The sequence below is a fragment of the Panthera tigris genome, chromosome A2 (assembly GCF_018350195.1).
Source record: "Panthera tigris isolate Pti1 chromosome A2, P.tigris_Pti1_mat1.1, whole genome shotgun sequence".
Taxonomy (NCBI): Eukaryota; Metazoa; Chordata; class Mammalia; order Carnivora; family Felidae; genus Panthera; species Panthera tigris.
The window spans coordinates 115557613-115570218 of NC_056661.1; the positions used below are offsets into that span (position 1 = coordinate 115557613).

Below are 12606 nucleotides of genomic sequence, written 5' to 3' on the forward strand. Positions count from 1 at the left end.
AGAGGGAGACACACCGTCTGTCAGCACAGAGCTCGATGCAGGGCTTGAACCCAAGAACTGTGAGATCATGACCTGAGCTGAAGTGGGATGCTTAACCAACTGAGCCACCCAGAAGCCCCTCTTGGCATTTTATTCTTTTTAAAAAGTGTTTTTCCTGTCATTTCACTGTGACCTCAGGAGGAGAAAATGTGGGCATGTGTGCTCAGTCTTCCATTTTGGCTGGCAGCTTCTCTGTTTTTAGATCTAAGCTCATTAGGGCTAACTGATGAAAAGTAAATCTCTATAAATGCCTTTTCATTTAACTTTGATTTTTTAAGTTTGAACTTGAAGAGCATGATCTTTGGTTATAAAAGAGGTGAAGGGGCAGGGATGGAAGATAAAGTTCAGACCATTCACTGTCCAAGTTGAGCAAGGTCTTCCTGGGCTGGGGAACAGTTGAGGATCCTACCATAATGTCTAAACGTACACGGCATATCCACATTACAAAAATGAGAAACCATAGTTGTAAAATTATGTGCAGTAAATGGTAACTTCAGTATGCATGTCTGGCATAATACTAAGAATTAGAGTTCAAAGATAAGTAAGATGCATTTCTGCCCTCAGCCCACTAATTTTGTGGTGGAGACACGTAAATGAAAATACAGTCAATTTTCATTATTCATGGTAGTTATGTTTTAGAAATTCTTTGTGAACACTGAATTAGAAAATATTGCTTTTAGAGGAAACTTCAGGGTTAGATTCTTATGAGCCTCTGATCACATTTTTATTAACTGGTCAGTGCATAACCGTGTTATTTGTGTTTTTTGTTTAAAGACACCTTAACATGTGTTGTTGATTCATTAACATTGAATGGTCAACAGCAATAACTCATGCCTAAAGGAAGCTCATTGAACACATGTATTTTCTGTGCAAGGCACATCATCAGGCTTCTTGTCCTTAGGAACACTAAACAGCACTTAAGCATTATGCTTGGGGGACATTTTCGACAGCAGAATCACCACAAAAAAACACAAAAATGTGAAAAACATGGCACTAAATAAACTGTGAAAAGGATCCTTGTTTTTAGTGTGAGAGCTGAAACAAAAGGGCAGAGTGTTTCCTTGTTGGACCTATGCTGGGGATGCACACACTGGACACATTTTTTGCCTCTGTGCCTGTCTGCAGGTAACCACAAAAGCACTCCAAGTATTGACTTTAGGGTTAAAAATAAATTTCAGCAAATAGGCAAATTCATAAATACAGAATTCATGAATAATGAGGATTGACTATACTTATACAGTAAGTGTTGTAATTCTAAATCTGCTAGGATGGGTCAGAAAAGGCTCCATTTGAGACAATTAAGATGAAGTTACAGCAAAATGAAGCAGTGGATTTAGGGACTAGCAAATGGCCTAGCGTGGCCAGAATTAAAAGGGCCCCTCCAAGAGGGAGCAGGAGAGCATGTTTGAACAGTTACAGGGGAAAATGTGAGGGCTTTGTGCCATGTTAAGGAATTTGTATTTTATAGATGATAGGGAACCAGTGAGTGATATTAACCTGGGGATAAACATGGTCATATTTGTATTTTTTAAAATTTATTTATTTTGGGGGGGGGGAGAGAAAAAAACGTGAATGGGGGAGGAGCAGAGGGAGGGAGATAGAGAATCCCAAGCAGGCCCCAAAGAGGGGCTTGAACCCACAAACTGTGAGATCATGACTTGAGCTGAAACCAAGAGTTGAACACTCGCCCAGCTGAGTCACCCAGCTGCCCCTTATATTTATATTTTTGGAAAGCTCACTCTAATGGTGATATGGGGGATAGATGAAGGAAAATAAATAGAATGTTGTGGAAGTTAAGGTGAGAGATGAGAGAATGAACTAAGGCACTGACTGTGGAGATAAAGGGATATATATGAAAGATACTACACTGAAAGGTCTTGGCAGCAGGTTAGCTAGAGACAATAAAGGAGATTGACAAGGTGTACCTGGGTGCCATTACCTGAGATAGGAAATATAGGAAGCAAACCAGATTTAGGAAGTAATGCAATACATGGGTACATTGAGTTTATAGTACCCATAGAACATCTTTACAGAGAGGTAGGCAAGGAGATAGGAGTCTGAAACTCAAGAAATAGAACTTTGAACGGCATTAGCACATATTTCTGAATTGGTTGATAAATATCTGAGTGCCTACTGTGTGTCAAGTTATTGCCCTAGCGCCAGAGGAGATAAAATGACTGAATTTTTAGTGAAGGGAGACAGACAATAAGCAAAGGTACTTCAGATAAGCACTCTGATGGATACAAACCTAGTAGGAGGGAGAGTGCCCAAGTGTGTGTGTGTATGTGGAAAAGGCTAGTTAGGATTGAGTGTTTAGGTTGTTTCTGGGGAGGTAACATACTGAGACAAATGAGAGAGGAAGGATATATGTGTGGCTATCTGGGAATCCTTTCAAGCAGAGAGAACAGAAAATGGTAAAGATGAGAAATGGGAAATTAACTAGGCCTGTTTGAAGTACAGAAAGCAGGCCAGTGCGACTGAGGATAAGCAGATTGGGGAGAGATTGTCAAGGGTGAACTCAGCGGGGCACACAGAGTGCCAACTCGTGAAGGCTGGTGTAGGCCATGGTCAGGATTTAGAGCATTTTATAAGTGCAGTGAGAAACAATTGGACAGTTTTGGCAGAACAATAACAAAATCTTTTTTATGTTTTAAAATAATGTTTCTAGCCCCTCTGGAAAATACTGTTGAGAACTAGAGTGAAAGTAAGTGACCAGTTGAGTGGCTGCTGAAGTAAATAAGCAAGAGGTGATGGTGGTTAGAGTAGTGATGGCAGTGGAGCTGTGAGAAGGTCAGGTTTTAAGTCCATTACTTAAGATTACTTTTCTTCAATCACCTCCGTCATGGCTGAATTTAAAAACCATTTTATTACTGGTTCTGTTATGAACTCTAGGTATTTTTGTAAGTGTATTATCTTGAAAAAAGAAACTCAATGAAATTTATTACCACAAAATAACCTAGTTTTCAGATACTAAAAAATATTCAAATTTGCATATTTAATAAGATCGAGCAGTGATCCTATAGTCAGTCATATTTCAGGTTTATTAGTGCTTATTGTATAAAAACATTTTCAGATAGTTCGACTAGTTTAGTTATAACAACTACATATTTTCTTACAATAAGTAATGAAACTTTGACCTGCTTTGTTAATTAGTGGTGAGGTCAGTAAAAATATTCAAAACAGGACTACTACACTGTGAGAGTAAATTAGGGACAGCGCTATTTACTTGAGCTGTTTAAAAAATAAATCTCTGTAGATCTAGCTTTTCTCTGGATGAGCTCTGCACTTTAACCAGATACTTCTAGACATAGTCTGGAGCAGGGGCCAGGGTGGGGAAAGATTGGGGCTTGGTAGACTAGTTAAGAGAATTTTAAAATAGTCTGTGCAAAAGAAGATAAAAACTTTAAACCAAAGGTCTGAGAGTGGAAAATTTGAAGATGATGAATTTGAGACTTTGATGAAGCAGAATAAAAATATTTGAAAGAGAATCAGATATCTAGAAGTTAGGGAGAAGAAAGAAAATCAGATGGCTTTGAGATTTTAAGCTTTGGAGAATGGGTGGATGGTAATGTCATAATAGGTAGAATATATAGTAGGAAGAGTAGGTCTCAGTTAGGTGAGTGAGTAGTTTTGAAAATGGTAAATCGAAAGCACCATCTTTGGGACGCCCAAAGAAAGTATGTTAAGGCAGTCAGAGAAAGGTGAGTGCTGTCACTAAGATTTGAAAATCATGTTCATATAGAAACTAGTTACAGTTCTGGAAGTGAATGAGATCACTCAAGAAAAGAATGAAAACCCGAAGGATGTTAAAAGCAGTGATGGTTGTCCTCAAACAGGATGAGGACAGATTATGTAACTGATTTATCAGTAAAGTCATTCCTAAATTTATTTACAAAGTTTGGAGAGAATAGTGGCTGGGGAAGCCAGAAAGCAGTGGCTGAGATGGGAAGGGTAGAGAACTGAACTACTCTTTAGAGGAGCTTGGTGGGGTAGGAAAAGGACAGAGAGAGGGTATGATTTAGGGAAGAGGGAAGTGGGGTTCTAAATAGTTATTTAAAAGAATTATTACTGAAGGATGAGGTAGATGTTAGCACATTTACAAAATGTTTAAGTATAAAGTGAGGAAAAAATAGTGACAGTGTAGGAGAGAAATGACCTTTGTTTCATGGTCCCACAGTGGGCGAGAAGGATTTGATTCATTGCAGCCTTGTAGGAGAGGAGGGGCATATTTTCTTCTGACCTTGGAAAAAAGGAAGGAAAGAATGGTGCTGACATATCTGATTCTAGAAGTGGAGGGAAATTTCAATAAATCATAAATGATACCATTTTTTTCCTTTTGTCTTCTAAAAACATCATCTGTTGGCAGTTTAGTGTAGTGAATGTTTGAAATGGGAGTATGGGAGAACCCAAGAAGGGGCAAAATAATGGAATTGTGCAGCAGTATTTGGGACCTTGCTGTTTTTTGGAGAAGCAGGGAAGTTTGAAAACCTGGGGAGAAGAATACATAAGAGGACACTAAAATGGGGGAAAGAGCTGTGGACATCAGAAGTAAAGAGAGAGGAAGAGAAATTTGATTCCCTGATGATTTTGTCTAGGGCTACCTATTTTGAAATGAATGACGGCAAGCTTGCCAGAACACTGGGTGACTCTTTTCACTAAGTCTAAATGTAAATAAACTACATCATTAATAGCATTTTATCAAATCAGAGCATATGAGGGAAGTTTTGTTAAAGCAGAAAACTATCATTACAGAAAAGGACTTGTAAAACATCCTGCAATATTTGAAACTATTATGTAACCTTTAAAAAGAATTATGAAAGACTAAATTACCATATTTTTAGTTCATTTTGTTACCAGTATTCTCAAAACATGGTATGTAGCTCAATCCTTAGCTGCTAAGAAATGAAGTCTGGTAAGGATATCCAGTTGTGTCCAGTGTTTATGCTTGCCATAGGGAAATACACAATAAGATTTAAATAGTAACAGTGTTCAATTGTTATTTCATCTATTTGGAGTACTCTTTCACCACTTTGAATATATTGCATGTTCTTTAAGTTTCTTATAACCAGAAAGTCTTCCAGATAATAAATGTGAGGTAACAACCTAAAATAATATTTTCATTTTGGATGGGATATAATTTGCTCCTCTTACCAAGGTAGGACCTCTTTGGACTTTGTAAATTTCTAAAATTTTGTTAAATAATTAGTAAAGCTAAGGCTACGCAAGGTTTTCTTCTGGACCTGTAAAATCAAAATCTTCTAATATTTGAACTATGTTTTGACATTCCTGTTGCTAGGACTCCCCATGTGGGGAGCTGGTGTCCCTCTGTGTTTTCACATGAGCATTCCTGCCCAGAGGACATGACTGAGTGACATTATATCTTTGAGAATATTTCCCACTTTTTTTTCACCATCAAAAATAAAGTTTTGTGCTTTAATGCAGTGCCTTGTAATGTTTTGCTCAGTGCTTTAAAGGCTGGTGTAAGTACAAATGGACACAATCTGAGAGTGCTAAGACACAAAAATACTCCAAATTGATGGCTAATTCTAGTAGCTTGTAAAATATCTTTGCATAGAGAGATCTGTGTCATTTTATTATATTATAATCTGAATTGTACTTGAGTACAGGTCAATGATTTTTAAGTCCCAGTTTTTTGTTAGAGTGGAATTGGTAGGTACAAGTTAAAGAAAATGATTTGAGGGGCACCTGGGTGGCTCAGTCAGTTAAGCGTTCGATTTTGGCTCAAGTCATGATCTTGCATTTGGTTCATTTGAGCCCTGCGTCAGGCTCTGTGCTGACAGCTCAGAGCCTGGAGCCTGCTTCGGATTCTGTGTCTCCCTCTCTCTGCCCCTCCCCTGCTCCTTCTCACTCGCTCGCTCTCAAAAATAAACATAAAAAAATTTTTTTTTAAATGATTTAGGTTGACATTAGATACACATGGCAGTAAGTAGAAGCAGTTTTATGATGAGTCAAATAAGATTGACTAAAAAATTCCCTTTTATTTAGGTTAAATCTTTATACTTAAAGATGTAAAGAATATTCATACCTTTTGAAAATTGAAAATATTCTTTGTAGGCTTTTAAATGTTGGTTTTATTTTATTGTTAGGTTGAGTGGAATATTTTACTAAAATATATTTAAATATGTTAAATATGTTTAATGAAGCTTATTTTCCAAGGACAACTTGGTCATCCTCGCCTTCAAAGAAAAAGTCCTATTTGTTTTTAACTCTCAAAGAATGGTTATAATTCTCTGATTTTTCTGGACTCAAACTGGCATTACGACTTATACATGAGAGTTGTATTTTTTGTACTTTTTAAAAATTAAAATTGTTAGTGTACATATAGATGAAAGACTGACAGTACTTCTCAACTTTATCTCTATTTCTTGCTCCCCAGAGGCTACTACTTGAATTTTTTAAGATGTCATGCTTATGCTGCTGCTTCTTGATTTGTTGATTTTAACCATTATTGAAGATGAGGATTTAGCTCTTTCCCACTCTCCTCCTACTCTCTCTGTCTATACACACTTTTGATTCCTCAATTCTCCCAGTGTAATTATATTAGTAATTTTTATTAGATCAGTATTTATTAACTGATCCATTAGTAAACTATAGTTACCTTTCTCCATTCTTATATTTTTATTCAAGTTATTATTTGCTTAGTTCTGTATATATACTACTTATCGATAATCCAATCCCCAAATCTCTGCTAGTTTTCTAAATCACCTTTCAGTATGTTCATTCAAATTTATCAATTTTATTTTCTTGAAGATGTCACTCCTGGAGGCTTCTGACCTGTTGAATATGGACTCATTATTCTCTATACCTGATACACACTTGTCATCTTCTCCTGAGAATTACTTTTGCCTTTCTCCTAGTTTGCGTCTTCTAGTATCTCTTGGTATCTAACGTCTTTCCTTTTCTATGTTGCTCCTTTGTTTCATGCTTACAGAGCAGCACACCTTTGTTTGTCTTTAAATCGTAGAAAAAGTGTTGTGGTAGATTAATTTTATGAAACCGTATAAGCAAGTCTGAAAATAATTTTTAACTGTCCCCACACTTGATTGATAGTTTGTCAAGGTAAAGAATTTTAGGATGGAAATGTTTTTAAATGCATCACTTAATTATCTTCTATCTTTAGATGTCATTATTGAAAAGTTTAAAAGCAGTTTGATTCTTGATTCTTGACATGTGAGTGTGGTTTTTGTTTTTCCTTTGTCCCTAGTGTTGTGAAATCTCACAGTGATGTCTCGTGCTATAAGTCTATTTTCATCTGTTTCACTGGGAGCTATATGCCCCATTTAGTCTAGCAACATAATGTTTTCCAGAACCAGAAGCAGTAAGTATTTCAATAACATTTTCCTCCCCTCCAGGAGGAAAATTTATTCTTCTTTATGTAACTCCTCTTAGATGCCCTCTATCAGGTCGTGTAATTCTCTTCTATTTTTCCTGCCTCTGTGCTTTTCTACTTCTTTGGTTTTTCCCTGAATTTATCTTCCATGATTTCTACTGAATTTTTTATTTCTACTTTTGCATTTTTTGTTGTCTAAGAGTTCTTTTGTTTCCTCTGGATGTTCCTCTCCTAGAGCAATCTTATTCTGATCTCATGAATGCAATATTCTCTTCTTTCTCTGAGAATGTTAATGATGTTGATTTTCTTTGCCCTGAATAGTTTCATTATTCCAAGTCAACTTTACCTGTTTGATTGTTTATTCTGGTCTGTATCTTTCATGTTATAGGCTTTTCTCAGCATCTAATATCCCAAGGTTATTGGTTCATTGTTAAGAGTGGAAAACTAAAAACATAAAGCACATTTTGCATTTTGAGCTTCTCTGTAGACATTGTATGACTTGATTGGGGGTTTAATATGTGAGCTTGATATCTATGTCTTTCCTGTTAGGTTGGTCATATCTTGAGAGAAAACTCTTCACATCTGCCTAGAAGGTCAAGTATAGGCTAAAATAAAGTCTTCTGGTAGTCAAAAGGGAGAAGCAGATGGAGGGGTTGTTTCATTATTCAGTAATTCCGTTTTCGATATGATTTCAATCCCCTTTGTCCAGAGACAGTTCTTACCTTAGCGTCTCTAGAAAATAAACCTCTAGTTTTTGGTCCTCCATGGTGGAGGGTAAGGGGCAAACACCCTGCAAGGAGGGTGAAGTTGAATTATTGATAAGTAGTGTATGAAAATAAATATAACTCTAAGAAAACAAAATTCAGGAATGGAGAAAGGCAGCTACAGTTTATTAATGAATCATCTAACAAATCCTGAACTAATATTATCTAAGTCTCCTTATTATAGCCCCCCTCACCTCAGGTACCTTGTTCTGCTAATCCCTGGGCCTTTGGAAAATTGAGATGATTTTTTTTGCTTTACCCATAGTTTGTTTAAACTTTAGCCTCTTTGGGTTTGCTCAATCCATTCACTCCTTTGCTCACAGGTTTTATAGCTTCCAAAATCAACTTTTCACTCATTCTTTCCATTTTTGTAAACTTAAGCTGTTAAAAGTAAAATAAAATTATAGATACACATTTATTACATTTTAGAGGGGAGAGAACAAAATTAGATATGTTCAATTTACCTTTCCCTGAAAATATTGATATTTGTCCTCTTGAATAAAAAAAAAAATTTTTTTTTATTTACTTGTGTATTTCTGTTTACTTTTCTTTCAAGCTTGACACTTGATTTTGTCAAATCCAAGCACACCAAAAGTTTGGAGCCTGTCAAACGGAAGAGCTGCTAAAAAACCATTCGTTATTTTATTTTATTTTATTTTATTTTATTTTATTTTATTTTATTTTATTTTATTTATTTTGAGAGAAGAGAGAGCATGAGAGCGTGAGCAAGGGAGGGGCAGAGAGAGAGAGAGGAAAGAGAGAGAATCCCAAACAGACTCCATGCTGTCAGCACAGAGCCCAAAGTGGGGCTCAAACTCATGAACCATGAGATCATGACCTGAGCCGAGATTAAGAGTTGGACACTTAACTGACTGAGCCACCAGGTACCCCTTAATTTAATTTAATTCAATTTAATTTAATTTAATTTTCATTTTTTATTTTTTTTAATGTTTATTTTTGAGAGAGAGAGAGACAGAGTGTGAGCAGGGGAGGGGCAGAGAGAGAGGGAGACCCAGAATTCGAAGCAGGCTCCAGGCTCTAAGCTCTCAGCATAGAGCCTGACACGGGGCTTGAACTCATGAACTGGTAGATCATGACCTGAATGGAAGTCGGCTGCTTAACTGACTCAGCCACCCAGGAGCCCTTTAATTTTGTTTTTTTAATTATGCTTTAGGTACAAAGATCTTTGATAAAGAGCACCCTTCAGCTTTCTCTCCCAAAATATTTTTTTTTCTCTAAGAGTCACTGCAGTCATCTACGCTTTGCTTCAATTTGAACTTTTATTTAGATTTCTTGAGTGTTAATATGACCTATGAATTGGCTCCTTTGACATGCTGGTATTATTACAAACTCAAGGTAATTCCAAAATAACTTCATATTTTACTTTGGCATGTATCAGTTGATTGTACAAAATTTTATCTCCAATTTGGGCTGAAAGCTGGGTAATGGAAGGAAAAATAATTCAGAGCATTAGTTGAGCATTTTTTGAGTACCTGTTGTACACAAGGTAATATATTGGGCTATGTAGAAGAGAATGCTCTTGTTCTTTGAGAGGTTATAAGAGAATAGGGAGCACACAGGAAACACCTAGTGAATGCTGAAAAACCATTATTTCCCCTCATTTTACCAGATATTTTAAAACATTTGGGGAGGGGCGCCTCGGTGACTTAATGGTTTAAATGTCCCACTCTTCATCTAAGCTCAAGTCATCTCATGGTTTGGGAGTTCGAGCCCCATGTGGGGCTGCGTGCTGACAGTGCAGAGGCTGCTTGGGATTCTCTCTCTCTCTCTCTCTCTCTCTCTCTCTCTCTCTCTCAAAATACATAAACATTTAAAAAATAAAAAAACATCTGGGGAAATAAGAAATTATGAATGTAGGGGCGCCTGGGTGGCTCAGTTGGTTAAGCAACTGACTTCAGCCCAGGTCATGATCTTGTGGTTTGTGAGTTTGAGCCCTGCATCAGGCTCTGTGCTGACAGCTCGGAGACTGGAGCCTGCTTCGGATTCTGTGTCTCCTCCTCTCTCTGCCCCTCCCATGCTCATTCTCTGTCTCTCTCCATCTCTTAATAATAAATAAATATTTAAAAAAATTTAAAAAAAAGAAATTATGGATGTATGTTTTCCCTTTGGATCTTAGCTTAGCTTCAATTATTAATTATTATAATAGTCCTTTTTGGAATTATGTCGTGTACAGTGACATAATTTGAATCTTTAACCATTATCACTCTTCCTTCAGTATTTCTTGCACTTGATAATTTCCTTTAATCCTAGGAAATTACTGCAAGTGAAGAATATGAGAGAAGAAAGAGGCATTTTTTTTTAAAAAGCAGGTGTTTTATATTTAATCCTTTTCTTTCCTTTCAGTAAATACATTTGATTCAGTGGCTATTTATCTATTACAATCCAGGGAGACAAATAATAAAATAGAATGAGTTAAGTGTCTTAACTCAATGTTAATTGTAGCATCCAGCATCTCTGGATCCTTTTGACTGCAAATAGTTTTTAATGACCATTTCTGACCATTAACCTTTATTTCAGTCATCTGTTCTTGCAAGCATTTGTTTCTGTCACCTGCTGCTTCTGAGCACATTATTACTGGCAACTCATTTTCTTCCATCTTACTAAACTTTGTAACTGCCTCCAAGTTTTTGCAGGTTATTTCTAATTCCATTAGCATGTCCAAACACTTGGCATGGCAGTAGGAATGTTGAGAGATGTTGACCTGTGGAAATTTGTGTGTCTACTCTTTCAGGGCTAAAATCATAATAAAGTCATATTGCACAGTGGCAAGACTAGAACTAGAAACTGCCATTTTCTCATACCCAGTGCCCTCTCCACTACCCAAACTAGATTGTTGCATGATTTTTCTTCATACCTGCCACTTGTTAAAATGCAGACCCTCAGTGATAGAAATGAGCTTATCATGTTCTTATGCTTATGGTCAGTTCCTTGCAAGGAAGGTTGCTTATAATCTATGATTACAGCTGCAAAAGTTAAGCATGGTTTGAGACCAGTCAGTTGAACTGAACTCTCAATTTTTTTTCTCCTGTTGATCTGTTTCTGGCATGTCACTTAGTTTTGGGGCTTCATTTTTTTCATTTATAAAGTGGAAATAATACCTAACCCATCCAGCTTACAGCATTTATTTAAATATTTTATTTACTTTTTATTTATTTTAGAAAGATGATGCACGTGAGTCGGGGAGAGGGGCAGAGGGAGAGAGAGAGAGAAAATTTACATGGGACTCCATCCCACAACCCTGGAATTAGGACCTGACCCAAAATCAAGAGTCTAACCCTCAACCAACTGAACCACCCAGGCCCCCCACGGCATGTTTAAAAGACTAAAATGGGTTAGAAAATGTAGGAAGGGATAATAATCTACACATAAGGTGGTTAGGGATTCACCAACTTAGGGAAAATGCGAAGATATTTATTGAATTGACTAATGTGGTTGGGAGGCAATGGACAACTGACCTAGAAATGAAATGGAAATAAGATAGTCTCTGTATCTATAGTGTTATTTAGGCAAGATTCAAAGTGGTGGAGTTGTGAAGAATACACATTGTTAAGACTTCTGCCACCAATACCACTTGATGACTTTTGGTTAAATTAGCATGTGTAGGTGCATGTTTATATTAGAAAAGTCTAAAAGAGCTCTTATAAGAGGACTGTTGAAAGCAACAATAGTAAGAAATTCTTCCCAAGTCACTTAGTATAAATACAAAAGATTGTTTTATCATTTTATAATTATGAGAGAGTAATATAATATTATAGGAGAGTAAGTTCTCTGGCCTGATAAATCAAGAATCAATATCAAGATATCTTGATAAATCAATATTTATCAAGAATCAATATAGAACTTAATTTTTAGCAGTCTCAAATCAAATACCCTTAGAGCTACATGTGGGAACTACAGTGTGTGTGAGTAAAAGTGAAAGATAAGTTGTTTTCATCTATACCCACAGTGTCTTGAAGCCTCCGTTTTCTTTTTGAAATCTGTAAACGCTTTGATTAGGGCAAAAATGGGAAAAATATCTGATTTGTAGGATTTGTTAATGAGTTTCATTTACTCTAATTGTTTAGGCCTTAAAGAAATCTTTTAATTTAAAGCCAACCTGCTAAAGTTTTTAAAAGGTATTATTTAGTGTGACATAGCCGGAAATGGCTTACTCAGAAAGAAATCCATGATAAGAAGTACAAACTAATACATAAGGAACAGGATATTTAAGGGATGCAGTATTCTCTATAAGGAGATTATCTTTGGCAAATTCATGACTTGAGGAATGAGGCTAAGCATTTTTCCCTAATAAAATCTTGTAGATGGTAGTACTTAATTTTATTAGGTGAAGTGATTTTCTTTAATCCTTATGGGTCTGTACGGAAATCTCTAGGAACCCTCTTGATAATGATTTACCAAATATACAATTCATAGCTAGAGCAACCTATTAAG

The 12606-nt window shown here is 36.3% G+C and overlaps 1 protein-coding gene across 11 annotated transcripts in view; it reads left to right on the top strand.

The window, feature by feature from the left end:
* The window catches only part of PALS2 (protein associated with LIN7 2, MAGUK family member), a 113893-nt gene that overhangs the window by 17438 nt on the left and 83849 nt on the right, over window positions 1–12606 (top strand). For 5 of the 11 annotated variants that reach the window (XR_006211719.1, XR_006211720.1, XR_006211721.1 and 2 more), the window contains exon 1: window positions 7265–7378. The exons of the other annotated variants lie outside the window; for them this stretch is intronic. Coding sequence is in view for 2 of the 5 variants with exons in the window: in XM_042968334.1 (XP_042824268.1) it covers window positions 7357–7378 (22 nt within the window). In the remaining 3 variants the exon portion in view is untranslated. Of the gene's footprint in view, window positions 1–7264; window positions 7379–12606 lie in introns of those variants that run through there. 11 annotated transcript variants of the gene reach the window in all.